This window comes from Dinoponera quadriceps, unplaced genomic scaffold, assembly GCF_001313825.1.
Source record: "Dinoponera quadriceps isolate SergipeBrazil2010 unplaced genomic scaffold, ASM131382v1 scaffold2952, whole genome shotgun sequence".
Taxonomy (NCBI): domain Eukaryota; kingdom Metazoa; phylum Arthropoda; class Insecta; order Hymenoptera; family Formicidae; genus Dinoponera; species Dinoponera quadriceps.
Window position 1 is genome coordinate 304,405 of NW_014557517.1, and position 18,631 is coordinate 323,035.

Here is an 18,631-nt window from a genome sequence, read left to right on the forward strand (position 1 = left end):
ATTTATCGTCCGGTGCGACGTCTATAATTAATCCCGAGCGTATGCACGCCGTGACGTTAGCGAGCGAACGGAAAATATCGAGGTCCCTGCTTTCGCACGACGCGGTTATGTTCGTGATGAGATCGGGCTGACAGCTTTGATATTTTTTTTTTCGTCTGCCAATTGCAGCGCGTATGTGCAGCGTGTCGACGTCGTCATCGTCGTCATCCTCGTGCGGTCACTTCTGGCGTACGTAACTTCCTCCTCTCCGGTGGAATTACCTTCGCGCGCGAGTCCGGGCCGAGAGCGTTCCTCGAACGGTGAAATATGTGTCTACGCATACGTTCGATTCGATAATACCCGCCGCCGCGAAATATGTCAGCGGACACGACGGATCCGCAGGAGATAGCGTGCACCGAATACATCCACGATGGCTGTCTCGTTAACGAGCTCGACCGCATCGACCTGTCGCACTTGGAGTTCGATGACAACGACGATTGGTATGTGATACCTGCATGTTGGTTTGTTTTTTTGTACAGTCACTCAGTGTCTCCCGGAATGAATTGTCCTATGTCAGCCTCTAATTGGTTCGTTCATCTTTGCGTGTTGGTACAAATCGGTCGAAAGATTACACGTCGCGTTTGGAATGAAGTATCCTCGTGAGGAATAAGCATTGACAAGTGTTATGAAAGAGTATGAGCGACCAGAAGTGTTCATTGTTCGTAAAAACAAAGGCCAATGTTAGTTATTGTGGGCTTTGAAAAGTTTGCTCTTAGTTACACATCTTGTATAATTCAATATGTTGGCCAAGATAATTATATTCTTTTAAGATGTTTTATAATTATCCCTTTCTGTGTTACAGTTTATATGCATATTATTCAGATCTTCTTTCAGAATGATTTAATTTAATTTAGAATTAATACAGAAAAATTGTCAGACTGATGTTGATTGTTGTTCTTTAGGTTGTACATGCCACCGCAATGCTCAACTGAATCTGCAATTCAGGACCTATACACCTGGCTGAAAACGGAACCAGAATTGGATGTTCGAAGTATAAAATATAATAATATTGCATTTCACTGCTTGCTCGAATTTTTTTCAATTTCACTTATGTATCTGCATCCTGAAGGTTATATATATGCTTATTACTGATATTAAATTTAACGTATGTTTAGGTAACAGGAAATTCATTGACACGAGAACATTTACAAGACCTAAAAAACGAACATCACGAATGAGTTTCGAGTCGATTTTTGAAGGATTGCCACGTTGCATCACGAACATATGGAAGCCACAAAATTCAAATGATACGCACACTGAAAATGTCAGTTGTTTGCCCATTTTTTACAATTCACATTCTTATATACCGATGTTAAAACCGATATTAAAAAATCATACTATATAATAATCTCTTAAGATAAATCATACTTATGAACCAAAATATTAAAAATTGTATTACGTTTCGCAAACTAATACTAACTAATATTAATATAACGTAATTGTATTTGATAGTTGGGGAAATATTCATCTACACTAACCGGAGACAAGGAATCTGTACCACCGATGCTCAAGCCATCTGTCAAAGCAGGCGTAAACGCACTGTCCGACGAAAACTTAGTAAAATCAGGACAAGCGAGTATGGAGGCCTTCTTAAACATGTCACAATCCAAAGGAATTGATTCATTTATAAACTTAGGCGAGCCTGAATTCAGTGATCCGCTGATGAACATGTCGCAGCCTTCTGTTTTGTACACATCTATTATCGGCTCCGTGAACGAATCCACGTTCGTCGAAAATAACCTAATACCAATAACGCGTAAGGATATTACCGGCCCGGAACAAGTTGCTCATCGAGAAAGCGACGTGCAGGAAAAATCCGATAGCGTCAACGCGACGTACGTGATGCAAGACGACAACACTCTGATTTCATCGAACGAAACGTACCGCGTAAATGCTCTGAACGATACCTTCTGCAAGGACTTTGCTCCACCGGATGTATGCTTGAACGAGACCTACGTAGCCTCTGACGAAGCGTTAACGCCGTTATCGAATGTTCATAAGTCAAAGACGGCCACTTTGTCTTCCACCTTCACAACCGAGCCTAATACCGACGATGATTTCGCACAGTTGCAAAATGAGGCCAATAACGACGTTAAGTCATTGGACAGCACATATCTATCGTCGGCCAAACCCGTCGACAGGCAGGACACGACGACGTCGATCAAGAGCGACGCCTACAAGCCCACATCGCACGCGAGAAAGACGAACCTCGACGTAACTTGCAACGTTCCGAGCAACGGGAGCAGGTATTCCTCGGCATTCCTCGAGACACGAGACGCGAAGGACACCTTGGATGTGTCCTTCAGGATGCCTCTCTGCAGTCAGTCTACGCCTATACAACCGAACGCGATGAATCCGACGTCGAAACTCGGCGCGAAGCACTCGGAGCAACCGCGACCAAGCCTATACTCCGCGCTGAAGGCACCCACGTCGTTGAGAAAAGAGCTGCTGGCGGAGATTCGCCGCAGCGACGAGCGCCGGCTCGACGTCACGTACAATCACGTTGCCGGCGATCAGCCCGGCGCGAAGGAGGACGCCGGCGTCTTCCCGTTGGAGAATCGATATCACACGTACAGGAAGTCGGCGTTGACGACGATGACGAAGAATAATCAGTCCAGAGGCCTGTACAGCGAGCGTGATGCAACTCTGAGCGCACCTCAGAGGGACTTGACCGCGGATCGCAAGTTTTACACCTTCACGAAGAAGAGCAACAACAACCTCGCGGAGAAGAAGAACACCGAGAACACGGACAAGAACGCGGAAGTGGCGCGTCCGAACATGGACGGCACGTTCTGCAAGCCGCTGCCGAAGAGGAACGCGCCCAAGATGTTCTCCAAGTTGCCGCAGTTCTTGCAGAAGTCCAATCCGAACCTGGTCTCGAGCTCGCTGCGGACCGGTGTCAGTCTGTCCGGCAGCACCAGCTTGTTCAGCGCCGGATACATCAAAGGCTCGCAACCCAACATCCTGCAGAACGTGGAGAAGTCGAGTCTGCCGAGCAAGCTGCATCCGTTCGGCAAGCTGAAGAGCGGCTCCGAGCAACGACTCGTCGAGGTGAACGCGAAGAACGCGAGCGACTTCCCGGCGAAGGGCGCGACCGGCTCGACGGAGAGCATAGAGAGCACTCAGAGCGCTCACAGCGCCCCCGACCTGGACGACAGGCTCAGCACGTGTTCCGACAGCAGTCACAATTCGTGCAACAAACGCACGATGAACATAGAGCAGTTGCACCAGCTAGTGCGAATGCAAGAAGAGAGTAAGCGCTGAACGAGGCTCGTCGGGGACCTCCCACGAGATCCGGTGTCTAATGCTGAACTCGCCTTTCTTTCAGGTTTGAAGCAGGACTCGCCGCCCAAACGGCTCCTGGAAAACACTTGGGTCGAGCCGAAGACGGATTTACCATCGCCGATCTTGAAGAACGGCATAGAACACGGCGAGATTGACACGCATCCGTTGCTGAATACCGTAGTGAACATGAAGTGCAGCTCCCCTTTGATAAGCCCCACTGGGTCTAGTCATGTCTTAAACAACGACGGTAACTAGATAATAATAATTTCAGACAAATTCTCAGTATTCGCGGTTCGCGGTTTTTATATTTGGTCTCTTTGGAGAGAAAGCGTCCGGGATAAAAATAAAAATAATAGCGTGTGTGATCTGCCTTTTCAAAATGATCGTCGATAAACGAATAACATTCGTGTTCTTTAAGGGAATTCGGAAAGTAACACGGGGAAGACCAAGGATGATGCTGCGGTAGCTGGTAAGACAGAGGTATGTTTCTATACGTAGTTTGGTTTGAATATTATAGAATTACGACTCTGATGTGTGTGTTTTACGAATTAATGTCCGGCTCAGCTTGTCTCGGCCAACGTATCCTCTCTTTGATGGATGAATTTATATGTGAATATTCGCTCCAGACCGCGTTCGTCGTTGTTCGACTCCTACAAATGTGTTAACTTGCAGGGTCCGAATCAAGTAGTGCCTAAAATTGAGAATAAGACTCGGTTAAGACAACCAACTAATTGGAGTACCGGTAGCAAGCCATCTGCTGTGATAAGCGGAATTCCTAGGCCCGCGTCGCGTATACCGGCTCCCAGATTCGCCAGACCGAATAATGCGAAAATTAATCAAGCTGATCTGAGAAAGGGATGCACGTGAGATTCCGTTTAGTGCAAACATGTAGAGAGAGAGAGAGAGAGAGAGGCGAGAGATAGAGACTTGTATGCCCGAATCTGTTTTAGTCGAATCGTTATTAGTGCGATGATTAGTAGCTGGTTATTTTTTTTAGTTCCATTACATACATAATAACAATGAAGTATCTTCTCAAAACCAATAAAAATTCAGTATTATTGAGCTTCCAAGTCGGTGAAACGATCAAACGCAAATTAAAAAGGGGGATATTACTACTATTAATATATAATGTTTGCATGTTGTTCGCTTGTTTGTATTCCACACGTAAAAAATTAATAATGTTGTGAGATACTGCGTTGTCACACATTATTATCCTCGTATAATGCGTAGATGCATCCTTTTTTACGACTCGAAGCGTAATTTTGCTGATACGCAATGAAAGAATATCGAACCTTGTATTATTTACACAAACTTATAAAATATACTTTGGAAGTTTGTTAAGCGTGAAGTTGAAAAAAAAACGAACGAAAAAAGAAAAAGAAACGAAAAAATGTCAGTCTATCCCGCGGATTAGATTATTTAAGTTATAAATTATCGTTGCCAAAAAAAAAGAACTAAGGTTCCAAGATTTTTAAGCGGTATTGATGTTGTTTGTAATTTCTATAGGACGTAGGAATTGATATTTCTATTCGGTGTTTTGCACGAGAAGTCGAAGGAGAGACGTCTCTCGCACGATAGTTAGTACAAACAACAGCAATAAATTAAAAATATTTGTATATAAAAACGATATATAGTGTTTGTAAAAGTCGTTCTTAGTGTTTTCTGTTAGAGTACCGAGTGACAAATCGGCCGCAAGTTGAAAAAATGCATATATATCGAAAGACTGTAAATGTAAACCGACATAATCTTCACATGTGCGCAAAATTTCATCTAATTCCTGTTTCCGTCCTGTTTGGCATTATAAATGCTCCCTTCTCGAGGGACTCGCTTGTTACGATGCTTCGTCAAGTTACCGGAGACATATCATCGCGTTTACAAATCATAAAAGTTTGATATGTAGCGTGAGAAAACTGTTCGCATCGTGCATATCATTTGTTCGGTCCCTGAACAAATCGAGTATTGGAAACTGATTGAGATAAAAAGAAATACATATGTTGAATACACGTTCGATATTTTGAGAAGCAGAGAAGATAACACAAATCGTAAAGAGATATTTTGTGATCTTACGTGTTGTAATAGCCGCGCATGTAGATACATATATGTATATATATACATTTTGTAGTAAGCGTTTTCACTTTTATACATTGATAATTATTAAAAATGCAAGCAGAAAAAGCTGTGTCTCTCGATTTGGTTGCGGACTCCTCGTAGCGGCACTACACAAACGAAGATAACAATGTATGTTCTTCTTATTTTTCGTTTATACCGAGAGAAAACGCTGAGCAAACTTCTAAGTTAACTCGAATATTCTAAAGGAATTGTCAATTACAATTAATCACCATGTAAAATGATATTAGTATAAAAAAAGAACTATATATATAACACATTTTTTTATTACGAGAAATATATATATATATATATATATATCGTAAGATTCTATGGCCCATATTCTGAATTCTTTTTCATTGATAAAAATGCTTTAAAAAAATGTGACTTTTCAGCCAATCAAGTGGTTTCTATAAATCATTTTTAGAGGCATTTTTATCAATGAAAGAGAATCCAGAACACGGACCTATTTCGCGAACGATTGCTATCCTACGATTAAAGTGCAAGGATATTTTGCTGCATTCTTATGTATGTTGTTGACGTTTTTATTCTAATGGGGAGCGTGTGACGCAAACCTGCCCAAGTTATTAATTTTAATCGCGAATCAGAATTAAAACACTATTGTATGCTCATTGTAAATAATAAAGCGAAAAGTGATCGTCGTATCGTGATCCCTTATTTATGTCAGTGTAAGAGTGCTAGACCTTAAGTGCCTTTATTGTATTAATCAAGATACAAACGTTTTTTTATACATGAAAAATACAAAAAAGTAAGAAAACGCGCTCACTGATCTAACGAATTTTACTGCCCGAGTAACGTTGGGAATATTTAATGTTACCTTCTTTTATAAATCTTGTAATAATAAATAATATGTTATTACACATCCCTCCTACGTGCCTTTTCTACACCGTCGCAATCGTACGCGATGCATTCGTCTTCAACAGATGACAATTTAAAGGAAAAGAAAACATGAACGTTCTTACGCATTTAATCAAACGATATCCATGACAAATAGGGAACTAAAATTGTTAAGTTTTTTATCCCTTTTTTTGCTCTTCAGCAACAGTGTCTTCGATTTCGATGATTGAGCGAATAAAAGATAAGCTAATACATCGCTCTAAGAGAAGCATGTGGACTTTATTGTAATTTTCTCTCATCTTTCATACGTTGCTGTGAGGACAATGAACAACTTATCGTACTACATAACGTACCAAGTATAACATTAGTACATAATAAAAGACTAGATATACTCTTCAATTACGGATAGATAAACGCATAATCGTGTTACGTGTGTCGAATGTGCAAAATGCCTTTGTCCTCCGGCGAATAGTGAATTACAAGCAAATAGAAATAAACGCGTCTTATTAATAGTTGCCTATAGAATATACAAATAATACGCACAAAATTCAACAATGATGACGAATGCGCGTTTCGCTTAAACGAACCAGTGAAATTCATATATATATGATGATACAAGAAAATTACATACATTTATAATAATTACGAGAAGTGGAATGTGAAAAAATTCGTGATATAAATAACACACGTATAACAACCGAATACAGTGAGATTACAGATACAAATTGGGAAATTAACGTTCGCTGATATGATACAGATATTTACTTAAAATATTATTGCGATGATTATGTTGTAACAATCCGCCAAACATTGTTGTTGCATATTAAAAGCTACCGTTGTAATCGGTATTCAGATGATTAAACAATAGCTCTACGTCGGATGTTGTCTAACCATCTGACAATATATTTAGACAACCGTTGTGCTTATAAAATATCGCGTGAAAAATTCAGTAAAAATACTTTGGTCATTTCCTTATATACCGATATTTAACTATAGTACACGTAACATATAATAATACGATAATAATATGCAATCGTTTCTTTCAATTAACTTTGGTCGCCGTCTTAAATTACTTCCGAGACGTCACGTTAAGTTTGCGGAGTAATGTAAGAGAGCAACCGTTGGTTATTACAATACATAAATAATATTAATATATGTTATATATACAGGGTGCTTTCCCCTTCTCATGCGAACGATTTTTCTTTATTTCGAGCGTACGTACGTACGCTTTTCGAAGCCTCTGTCCGTTAAAAGTTAAGAAACATCCTGTATAACATAAATACTTAATGCGTAATATCTATAAAATGTATAATGAATATATATATAATATGAATACATTATATTATTATGTATGCGAAATAATATATAAAACATTAAATAATTAATACACTATGATGATGTCAGTATTACTTTCATAATACTGATCAGTGATACTTTCAATCTTAGTAAAAAATGTCGATTCTCGTGGCATAATACTGAATGGATTTGTCATCAGAGAGAATACGATTGAAGATGTATATTCTGATTAATGCTGTGCTGTGCTCATATGCTTGAATATCTTCAGTGTTCTAATAATTGTGAAAAATTGCACATCTCCACGTTGTTAATAGTGATAAAAAATCGGTGACGTATAGATCCTTGCGTATAATTTCCTTACGAAAGGTAGGAATGTTGTTAGCTTGATTACTGTTACATCGAGTGTTGCGTAAACCAAAAATACAACCATAAGATATGTGTATCTCGCGTGTAAGAGAAGCGTTGCGAGCTTTTATACCAGTTAATTTTGCAAGTTCAAATATTCGATATCAATTTCGCAATTTTAAATATTAAATATTAATGCATTTTTAAATGTCACTTTTTATTACATTACCTATACCGTTTTCGTTATCGATCACTAACGACGATATCGCTTCCTTTTCGTGAAACTTATACATCACGCGCTGTTTTCATACCGCAAAACAGCTTCGCTACTTTGTAATCGGTAACAAAAAGATTCATAGATGTGACTTCCTTAAATGTGCAGTGAACATCATGCGAAGGCACTGTAAAATCATACCGTACTTATGACTTATCATTTACAAACACCTTACGTGTGAATTATCATTTCGTGAAGAATACACCGAACGTTCAATAAAAAATGTATAGCTGCAGTTTCCGAACTATCTCGACGGAAAAGTTCTCACTGGCCGTCAAAATGAGGCACGCGCATAAATAGTTTTAATAACTTTACATAAATAAATTTATCGATAACCAATGTCGAGTAATGAGAAAATGACCAGAATGTAACGTGCAATATTGAAAAGGACACGCCAATATTGTAGAGATTCGTGTGTGTATTCCACGCTCTTTCGCACCGATGTATCGTGAATAATGTCGGAGTCGCCGTGTAGTCGCGCATTATACATTCCGAGAATAGAAATAGATTCGTCATACGAAATACGGTAAAGTGAACACACATTCAGAGTAATTGTCGCGTCACGATTTAGCGTCGTGATCGCGTTCTTATAAAATAGTTCGGTACACCGTAATGTCATTCACACCTTCTGTACCGTAATACACCTAATGATTGTCCATTAAAAAGCTATCGATTTAGAATGATGTAGTAACTCGTGGGAAAGTAGTATACTTAGAAATGACGGTTCACATGCGACCGTATGCTGCGTCGAGAGCTGCGTCGTTATTCGCATGCCAGTTTACTGTCAAAACTACTTAGAGCGATGGCGAATGCCTGGACCGTACAGAGGGGAAATCTGTAATCCATCGTGAAAACGTCCTCCGCGACACGTCCGAACTGCATCACAACGTAGTCCACTGAAATTAATGAAAACCCACGTCAGTGCATCGACAATCGTATCGAGTATCACAGCGTATAATTTATATATATGTATTACAGGATGTCCCAACATGAGGAAAACACCAAAATTGGGGAACTCAAAAAAAAATCGGAAAGAATGACCCCCTTCGAAATCATTCAAATCGTGTTCTAAGCATTTCTCGTGCCACTCAAAACAAAAGAAATATTTCGGTGTTCTCTTTATGCTGGAACACCATGTATGATTAAGTGAATATGGATACAAAATATCGCTAGAGATTGTTTGATTTAAACGCTTCCTTGTAAAATTCAAAAGACATCGAGTTGCGTCTCACCGTCGCTGTCGTGGACGACTTGGAAATTTTTCACGGACGCCTGAGTCACTCGCCCGTGGAAGTTCAATACGTAAGACTGCGTGTCGTCGTTCCACACGGGTGTCTTATTGTGTAACTCTATCAAGTTGTCCATGTGTTTCAATTTCCAGCGCTCTTAAAACATGGAATTCATCACACAGCATTACGTAAGTGTAATTTCTTAACATTAACGCATCGCTATCTGGATTACTACAGATCACCATTCGCGTGACATAAACCAAGCGCTATTTCTCTCTCTCAATACAGACTCATAATTACCAATCAGAGTGTCCGATTCTTCTCGCGGGCATATTTCCACTCGCTTTTGGTCGGGCGTCATGCCCGGTATGATAACGGTCATTTTGCGCGGTCCTTTGAAGCCCAGAACGTTCGTGTCGTACACCACCGCGGCCAATTCCTGCCGCGGATTGAAACGTTCGTCGCGCTTGTCGTCCTTCATCAACGAATAGCCGTTGTCGTACACCGTGAATTGCGTGCCGAGTAGATTCGATCGGAGCTTACCGACGTAGGACTCCCCGCCCCTAGAGAGATCCGTCGGATCGGTCGATATTAAATAATTGCTCGTTGCACTTTTTTTCCGTTTCCGACCGGCCAACAGGAAGATCTGCAACGTACGATCGGTGTGTGGAGGACCGACTGGCGGACAGAGCAAGTGCGCGCAAACATACCTTCTTCCCGTAATCGCGCTCTAGATGCAAGAAGTAAGTCGGGTAAAGGCCACGGTCCATCCCCTTCCTGTCGCGCGTTATTCGACACTTGTAATGCATCTTCTTATTCGCCGGTTGCAACACGAACTGCTCGATGTTCCCCTCCACATTTCCTTCTAACTCTGGACTCTGTGGAAACATCAAACACAATTATCGCTCTCGTGTGATTTTTGTGTACTGCACGAAATATACGCAGTGTGACACGTACCGAGGAATTATTCTCTCTACTGATGAGAGTATTGGATCCCTCCGACGGTGCTACTCGGAGTGGCGAGGAACATGGCAGAGTTTCCGAAGGTGAGTGCAAATCTACAGGCGACGATTCCTCATCAGCGCAATCAGCGCTTTGCGAACTCTCGTATAAACTTCTCTCATTGGCTATCGCTGTTAATGATCAACTCTTAATATAATTACGAATAAAATATCTAGATATATCTTTAGAAATATAGTTTTTGTATTGATTATGCAGGTTATTTATAGCTGTTTGCATATAAACATATAAGAACAGACTTCGTTGCAGAATTTGTTCTTTTACCAATGTAATGATAAATGAGCAAATTTGAATTTTTCACGATGTAAAACGTATATTTACCATTAATCGTCCCTTCGCTATTTTTGCGTTCCGTGTAAGGTCCTACGTCGGTATTTGCTTGTGTCATGGTGTACTGAAGTGGACCGTCATAAGCTACAAATGTGTTAACTATATTTTAATAAATATATTTAACATAATTACACATAATATTCATATTTGTAATAGTTATAATTAACACATAAGATTTTATTCGTGATACCATGAAGTTCCTTGTTTGGGTTCATCCATCTAGCAGAATGCCCTGTAAGTTGTGCACTGGACACAGTAGATGCCTGTACCATTCCACTGGCACCACTCTGCCTCTTTTGCTTCATCTTCTGTGCAATTAGCTGCCTCTATGATTAACACACAATATCGGTGAATTAATACATATCATTAAATAAATAAATAAATAATTCACACCACACGGATTACTGGCAATAGACTAACAATCGAGATTAAATGCCGCAAACAGAAGAGAATTCAAACAATGGGGGAGCTACTACCCATTACTACCTATTATTATCCGTAGGTTGAGCATTTGTTAATTATTCATCGCACGTTGAACGTATAGTTTAGATTTCAAGGCTTCCTGACGCTCGAATACACAATAATACATCATCGATAACCGATTTTTCTTAAATGTTTGACACATCGAGTCTCTTCGCAAAGTACACGTAACATTTTTTTTCGTCTAGTTAAATGGGTCGCTGTACCGTACGAGAAACAAGGTTACGCGTTCATGGAAGAGTTCATATATCCGCGGGTAAAGTCGCAATTTATTTATTAACGTTTAAGTCGTATACCTGCTGCTCCAGTTTCTGCTGCCTCAAATCGAGCGACGTCATCTCGACGAGCTCCTGCGAAATTCGCTGTCAAACAATTGACGTCGGGAACGTGCGTGTGCGACAAACCAGTTTGTTTACGTCAAACACATTTGTTCGCTTGCGGTACCTAGGCAACCGTCAAACCCCGAACCGATGGCTTCCCCACGTTCATGGTGGGTTCGCAAACAAAAAGGCTAGGTTATATCTGTGTTAAGAAAATACCATGGATATAATGACCTAAGTATCCACGATAATAGAACAATATTGAATAATAATAGGAAAAATAACAGTAAATAACGAGGTAGCTCGAGAAACATTTTACAGCTTGAGGTCGCTGAAAGGAAAGTCTGAAGTAATAAATCGAAATCTACCGATGCCGACGTTTCTGATGAAGTTTGTTAAATTGCATTAAGTAAAAATTATATATGTCGAATTTATACTGTTTGAAAGCACAGACTTTCCCCTTTATATATGTACACATAAATTGTAATGTAATTTTTGCTCACCGAGTTATATTGAACGTTGAAGCAAAAATGTCATTTCATTTCAGCATTGATTGTTCACAGGGGGTGAACAAATTAATATACAGAATTCGTTAATAGATAAGTAGAAAGCTTAAAGTTTCCACTTTAAAACGTATTTTTTCATATTTTTGATCAATATAAATTCTTAATATAAAAACCCAAACGAGAAATTAAAAATTGAACAGTGCATTGAACATGCAACATTTTTCATTTAAAGCGATTTATCTTAACAAAAACGAATAATAATGCTATGACCAAAACATACCTGAAAACTAGAGACTTCAAGCTTTAAAATGCTTCTTGAATGATTTTGTTATCATTATTTTCACCGAAATTACAGCTCGTTGAATTTTAAATGGCTGACCTATCGTTGGGTTGTACTACGATTTCGATTCTTTGGTGAGGACATTAGCGACTCGTAGTGGAAACTTTGGAATTAAATGCGGTGTCACTCCCAAGACTCGAATTCTTTTCAACTAACATTTATCGACCACTAAGCTGAGACTCAAACCTTTCTGATGAAAAAATTTTTGCTCAGCATCACTAGATAGCGTCAGGTAAGCCGTTAAGCAATGGTAAGTAGACTCTTTATATTTATTAGACCCGTTATTTTCATTAGTTTCGAAGTTTCCGCTACGAGTCGCCACACAATTTTAACTTTCCGGAACTCTTGCTGAGTTCTCGACATCGGCTGTTCGAACGAAAGTTAGCCACATTCTTGTTTATTTGACAAATCTTCAAACTCCACTTTCCTGAAAACGAAGTCCCAAACGAAAAAATATATTTCGTTCGACATCTCTTTGCATGTAGAATCGCCTTTTATTCGCTATTTTATTAATTTTTCATATATTTTTCAGAATTATATGTTCACGTTCTTAATACTTCGTTTATAATTAGCGATACTGCGCATGAGTAGAATTCAACCAATCAAATCCAGACACAGTTCTGGAAATCCCTTAAATGGACTTCTCCCCCTTATCCATAAACTCCGCTTACATTCCATCCTTACATTCTTACATCCATGCCTAATGATCATGGAATTTCGTTAATGGGTAAACATAGTAAGAATTATTAAAAGATATCAGTAAACATCAAACATGGATGACGAAGATGAAACTTACAAATTGTGGCGCATTCGGAAGACGATAATGCAGTTGTGCCACGATCGTGGATATCTCGTCACACAAGATGAGCTGGATCAAACGATAGAACAGTTCAAAGAAAACTATGGAGACAAACCCAGCGAAAAGAGACCAGCCAGGAGTGAACTTATCGTCCTTGTAGCGCACAATGACGATCCCACGGATCAGCTATTCGTTTTCTTCCCCGACGAACCAAAAATTGGTATCAAAACCATCAAGACTTATTGCCAGCGTATGCAGGAAGAGAAGATCCACAGGTTGGTTGTGTACACACAGTATTACATTATTATATTTTTTATAAATATTTTATATATTATGTTGTTATATATATATATAGTATGTTATGTTAATGTTTGATGATTGTATACAGATATTTTGCACAAGGAAAGATTTGTCACTGAAACATAATGCTTGTACCATTGTTAATCGTATTATGAACTTATATTCTTAGATATTCACAATCAGTATAATTGTATCAATATAGATTAACAATTTGCATTTTTCAACTTGTCCTCAACATCTTTGAGAAAATTGTAAAGCATTACTAATGATTTATTACAGAGCGATCATTGTGGTCCAGCAAGGCATGACCCCATCAGCCAAACAATCACTGACAGATATGGCACCGAAATATATACTGGAACAATTCTTGGAGTCAGAGCTATTAATCAACATTACCGAACATGAGCTGGTACCTGAACACATTGTCCTGACTCCGGACGAAAAGGAAGAATTGTTAACAAGATATAAATTGAAGGAAAACCAGCTGATGCGAATACAAGCTGGTGATCCAGTAGCACGTTACTTTGGTTTAAAAAGAGGACAAGTTGTAAAAATTATTAGGCCATCAGAAACTGCTGGTAGATACATATCCTACAGGCTGGTCTGCTAATGAGAAAATGGAGACAAATGGTATTGAAAACAAATCACAGTTTTATTGAGATTGAAAATAAAAATGAAAAACATCAATTCAAAACTCTTGCCATTTATTGTACCAGCATGTTTTATATAGCAGTAATCGTCGCAATCAATGTTGTACCATCGTGCTATACAGTTGAATTGCATTACGAATGTTATTACTATATTAGAAACCATCTGGCACCGGATATTAAATGATCAGCAGTTGGTGAATAATAATATGATTCTCATTTTGGTATATACGATCTGTATATTTTTTTACTCTTCCCAATAATTGTCGTACTTTAAATGCACTTGTAGGGCGAATACACACACGTATATGCGTATCTCACTCGCGTATTTTGACTCACAGTCGATTAAGATATAACTTAAGTTTACGGAAACGACGATCGTATAAAAGATCGCGACGTGCGATCATCTGTCGTGGGCGAAAACATTCATTTTGTTATTCTTTATTATTATTAGTATTATTATTAATATTATTATATATTGCTTGGTCCAAAAGTATCGTGCTATACAGTATCCTGAAGTAAAGGTATATTAGTAGCAGGATTTTCTTCTCGAAGCAATTATAATTTGGTTAATTCGCTAATTGTTAATTATTCGTTAAGTCTCAAAATAATTCCACTAATAATATAGATATCCTTTTATAAATTTCATTTGATTGTGAAGTATGCTTTCAAATTACACATTTGTAATGTAGTCTTTCTTCTCTTTTATTCTCTTTACCCGTTTCTTTTTATTTCTTTTTTTTTAATACTGTTCAATTTGCTCGTGAGAGAAAATTCAATCGAAGGCATGATTAGACAATAGCAGTCTATCAACGTGATTAAATGAGCAACAATCGCAAAACTCAAGTCCTTTGACCCCAAAGGTACAAGCAATCCTTACATTCATAGATACTTAGATCATTAAGATACTTAAGCGTTCTCGAGAGAAATAGGGAGGAGGAGAGTTTCTCTCCCTCGAGTTCCAATCCAATACTACTACAATTAGACATCCGAATCTAATATTTATCATAGTATTTCAATCCTAATGTGTATAGGGAAAAAACGTCGAGCATCGTTAGCAAGCCGGCGAAACGACAAGAAATATCGATCACGAGACGCGTTCTCTCTCTATATCGAAATTTCCACGATTTTCCGCGTTAACGTGTTTATCGTGGTCAGCTGATAAAGCTAAAAGCGTACATTAGCAGGAAGTCTCTCGAACACGATTATCGGCAACGTGTACAAGTGAGCGATGAACCGACCGGTACCGCTCGTTATTCGACAAGATAAAACTGTCGCTGCTAGTAGAGCGCGTTATCTAAAGGAGTTATCGTCGTTGGGCGCAAGTAAACAAAGCACGAAGCGGCTATATATAATTAATATAATATATTGTTATTAATAAAATGTAACATAACGCATTAATAGTCATAATAATAACCATAAAAGATAATAATATTAATAATTACACAATAATAGGCTACGAATTTTTTCGTTATTTATTATTTACGCAGTAAATAAAGGAAGAGTATAGTTCGTCGAAAAGAATGATTAAAAAAAAAAAAAACGAGAGAGAGACAAGAAAAACAAAAAAATAATATACATTCGGTTATCCTCGAACGCGACTTCGAAGTTCATTTCGAGGATCACGCGAGAGAGACCCTTAGATCCCTGGGGGGTATCTGTAAATTCTTAGATAACTCTAGATAAAGGATCGTTATAGATCGTTAAAGTTCTATAAATGCTTGAATCCTTAGATCCTTTAGGCATCTTTTAGGCATCCTCAGATCCCATAGACATTCGCGATATTCATAGATCCTTGGACCCTTGCAGATAGCATTAAGAGACCCTCGGATCCTCGGACCATCGTCCGGCATCTCTAGGGCTAAGTTCGTTTTAGAGGTTTTCATACTGAAAACATCATTCATTCTACCTTCCTTCAGCGTGTAATGAGTAATAAAGATAGAATGACGCTTTCGGCACGAAAGCGTCCAAAATGAATTCAGAGATGATCACACTAAGCGCCCCTAAAATCCCAAGATGTTCTTATCTTCATTAAACATTGTCGGATGTTTCGATGTGATGTCGATGACGGTGGTGATTTTCATCTTTAGTTCTCTTCTTCGTCTAAATAAACGCGACATTCATCCTTCTTAATATCAGAGGATTTTGGTCTTGGAATATGAACAATTCGCACGTTTACTCGATCGTTTACTTGTAGAAGACTTTTCGGCGAGACCACCAGTACACCCTGGTGGCCCATTCGATGGGTGAGGTTTGTAAAATATTGTTTATGAAATCCGCGGCAACTCGGATCTTGTAGATGATAGTAGTGGGATAAGCCGGCCGCTGTTCCCAACAACTACCCCTGCCCTTTGAGGCCTGAAACACCATATTAATGATTGGATGAAAACATATGAGAATAATTAAATATAATGTTAAAATAGGGAAGGATAAGAAAATGGAAATAATTCAGAGAATGAAGAATTACGAGATGCACATTTGGGACGCTTACCTAGGAGTGATATGGCGTCACATAGGTAGATGGGAACAGTCCTCGTCTATTTCCGATTTCTCCGTTCCACCAATGCTGATCCGAGCGATCCGTGACAGTGATGACGTCTCCTCGTCGAAACTCTAACTCGCCGGTTTCTTGCGGCGTGAAATCGTACAATGCTTGCACCAGACACTGAAAGCCACGAAAGATCATTTTTGACAATCAATAATAAATATGCTAATGAAAAATACTTCCTTCGGCACGTTCGAATAGTTTCTTTTTTTATATAAATTAATACAGTTAAACGGAGAAACGGTTAAAAGAAGAAAATGTAAAAAGCATATCGTAATCGATTCTCACCTCCTCCGGCACCATATCACGCAGCTTAACATCCTGTGAGCGAGAAACAGATGCTGAGCGGTGGTATTCCACCAGTTCATTGAGGCTGTTGAATTTAACAACCCACAAGAAGAACTTGCCTTGTGCGTCTCGTAATACTTTAAAATGCTGCACACCATCAGAGCACCTGTCAATTTAATTTAACTGTTTCATCTTATATTCTTATTATTAATATCAATGATTAACTATTTTAAGCTATCTTTTAAGGGAATTATTACATAAATCCTTATTTATGAGACAAAAATTTGTTCAAACCATTATTTATACAGTACAACTAAAATACTTACTTTACAGATAAGGAGAAATCACCAGGAGAACTTTCACTAATTCTGATCAAAAAAGCACCTTCGTGTTTGTTCATTAACAATCTCTCAGCATCTGCTCTGGTTATCCTTCCATAGTACCAACTATAATAAGCACAGAAACATAAAATGATTTTTGTACAAAGAAGCTACATACACATAAGTGCATTTTGTTTAAGAAAACTTAGAGAGAGCAGCTTTATATGTACAAGAGATATCATTTGTTATCAGACTACAAATTGTCTCTCTTATTTAGATATTAGTATGCAATATATACATACTCATGACTCTTCATCTCAATGTAATTACTTGGTATAAGTCCCTCTTTGGAATCTAATTCAGCTTTATACCAATTCATGTCATCTTCCATGTTCAAGATCTGAAAAAATTACATATTGTGCATATAGAATGCATATAGAGAATAGAATTTCAGGAAATGTATAGATTTACAAGGTATGTCATAAATTGATAGAATCCTTGTTCCTGCTAAGCTTGGATGATGCAATAATCTTTGGACATTAATAAAACTTCCATTTAAGTGATCAGATATTTGGAGATATATAAATATATATTCAATATAATTTCATTATGTGTGTGTGTGTAGAAATTAAATTGTACGCACATGCATGATAAGATGTGCATCATTTAATTTCTCGAAAAACAAAAACTCACTACACCTCCAGATTTTATTTTTTCCTTCTTACTTTCTACCTTCAAGGTCTACGAACATGCCCATATTTGTTTCATTGCAAAAATATAAAAATTACATTTGAAATGTGAATACAAGTGTGGCCGAACGCGCAAAAACAGACCCGACCGCGGGACAACTTCGCGACGGTCTCGCTTCGCGCGATAAACATACATATAAACAGCTCGCATGTCGCGTCAGATGCAACAGCTAGCCCTCCGTCACAGCGAGGACCGACCAACGGTGGTGCACACGAGCATCTATGTACACGGTAAAAGCTAACAGCTCGCTTCGTGGCGAGTGCACGTTCGCTACGCGGCTAGACGCCGCGACCAGCGGACGGACGATAGAAGTTTCGGGATCGGCCGAGGTCCCGTGACCGCGAAGCGACGCGACGCGCTTCGCCGTTGGTCGGCCGTGCGAGTCATCCCCGTGCTAGCTCTCTGACGATCAGGTGGTTCCCCAACACCGTGATCTACCAACCTTTAGGATTTGACATCTGCGGAAGCTGAGCTCGTCCTCGGCGGTCGCCGTGAAGTCGTGCTTCGCTATTGCCTCCATTCTTCTCCGACACGTCCGAGACGTCGGGAAAGAG

The 18,631-nt window shown here is 39.0% G+C and overlaps 4 protein-coding genes across 5 annotated transcripts; 2 read left to right on the top strand and 2 right to left on the bottom strand.

Annotated features, from left to right (window-relative positions):
* The first annotated feature begins 23 nt into the window (after positions 1-23).
* LOC106749277 lies at positions 24-6,101 on the top strand. The gene is made up of 7 exons (XM_014628578.1): positions 24-479; positions 942-1,030; positions 1,155-1,303; positions 1,492-3,292; positions 3,368-3,571; positions 3,743-3,804; positions 3,997-6,101. The coding sequence occupies exons 1-7, from the start codon at positions 355-357 to the stop codon at positions 4,189-4,191; spliced, it is 2,625 nt and encodes an 874-aa protein (XP_014484064.1). The 5' UTR covers positions 24-354; the 3' UTR covers positions 4,192-6,101.
* Positions 5,973-11,697, bottom strand: LOC106749278 (protein king tubby). 2 transcript variants are annotated; one of them, XM_014628579.1, is made up of 8 exons: positions 11,559-11,697; positions 10,973-11,108; positions 10,774-10,866; positions 10,390-10,565; positions 10,143-10,310; positions 9,733-10,078; positions 9,436-9,588; positions 5,973-9,099 (listed from the first exon to the last, which is right to left on the bottom strand). In XM_014628579.1, exons 1-8 carry the CDS (start codon positions 11,598-11,600, stop codon positions 8,966-8,968), a joined length of 1,248 nt encoding a protein of 415 aa, XP_014484065.1. In that variant the 5' UTR covers positions 11,601-11,697; the 3' UTR covers positions 5,973-8,965. The 2 variants fall into 2 exon arrangements, with proteins under 2 accessions (XP_014484065.1, XP_014484066.1); XM_014628580.1 differs by lacking the exon at positions 11,559-11,697 and adding an exon at positions 11,269-11,349.
* A 1,353-nt stretch (positions 11,698-13,050) lies between these two features.
* Positions 13,051-15,717, top strand: LOC106749265 (DNA-directed RNA polymerases I, II, and III subunit RPABC1). Its single transcript, XM_014628548.1, has 2 exons — positions 13,051-13,502; positions 13,807-15,717. The coding sequence occupies exons 1-2, from the start codon at positions 13,201-13,203 to the stop codon at positions 14,135-14,137; spliced, it is 633 nt and encodes a 210-aa protein (XP_014484034.1). The 5' UTR covers positions 13,051-13,200; the 3' UTR covers positions 14,138-15,717.
* On the bottom strand, positions 15,627-18,614 carry LOC106749264 (protein enhancer of sevenless 2B). The gene is made up of 6 exons (XM_014628547.1): positions 18,520-18,614; positions 17,630-17,727; positions 17,334-17,453; positions 17,008-17,173; positions 16,666-16,839; positions 15,627-16,532 (listed from the first exon to the last, which is right to left on the bottom strand). Exons 1-5 carry the CDS (start codon positions 18,595-18,597, stop codon positions 16,666-16,668), a joined length of 636 nt encoding a protein of 211 aa, XP_014484033.1. The 5' UTR covers positions 18,598-18,614; the 3' UTR covers positions 15,627-16,532.
* Between the last annotated feature and the right edge of the window lie 17 nt (positions 18,615-18,631).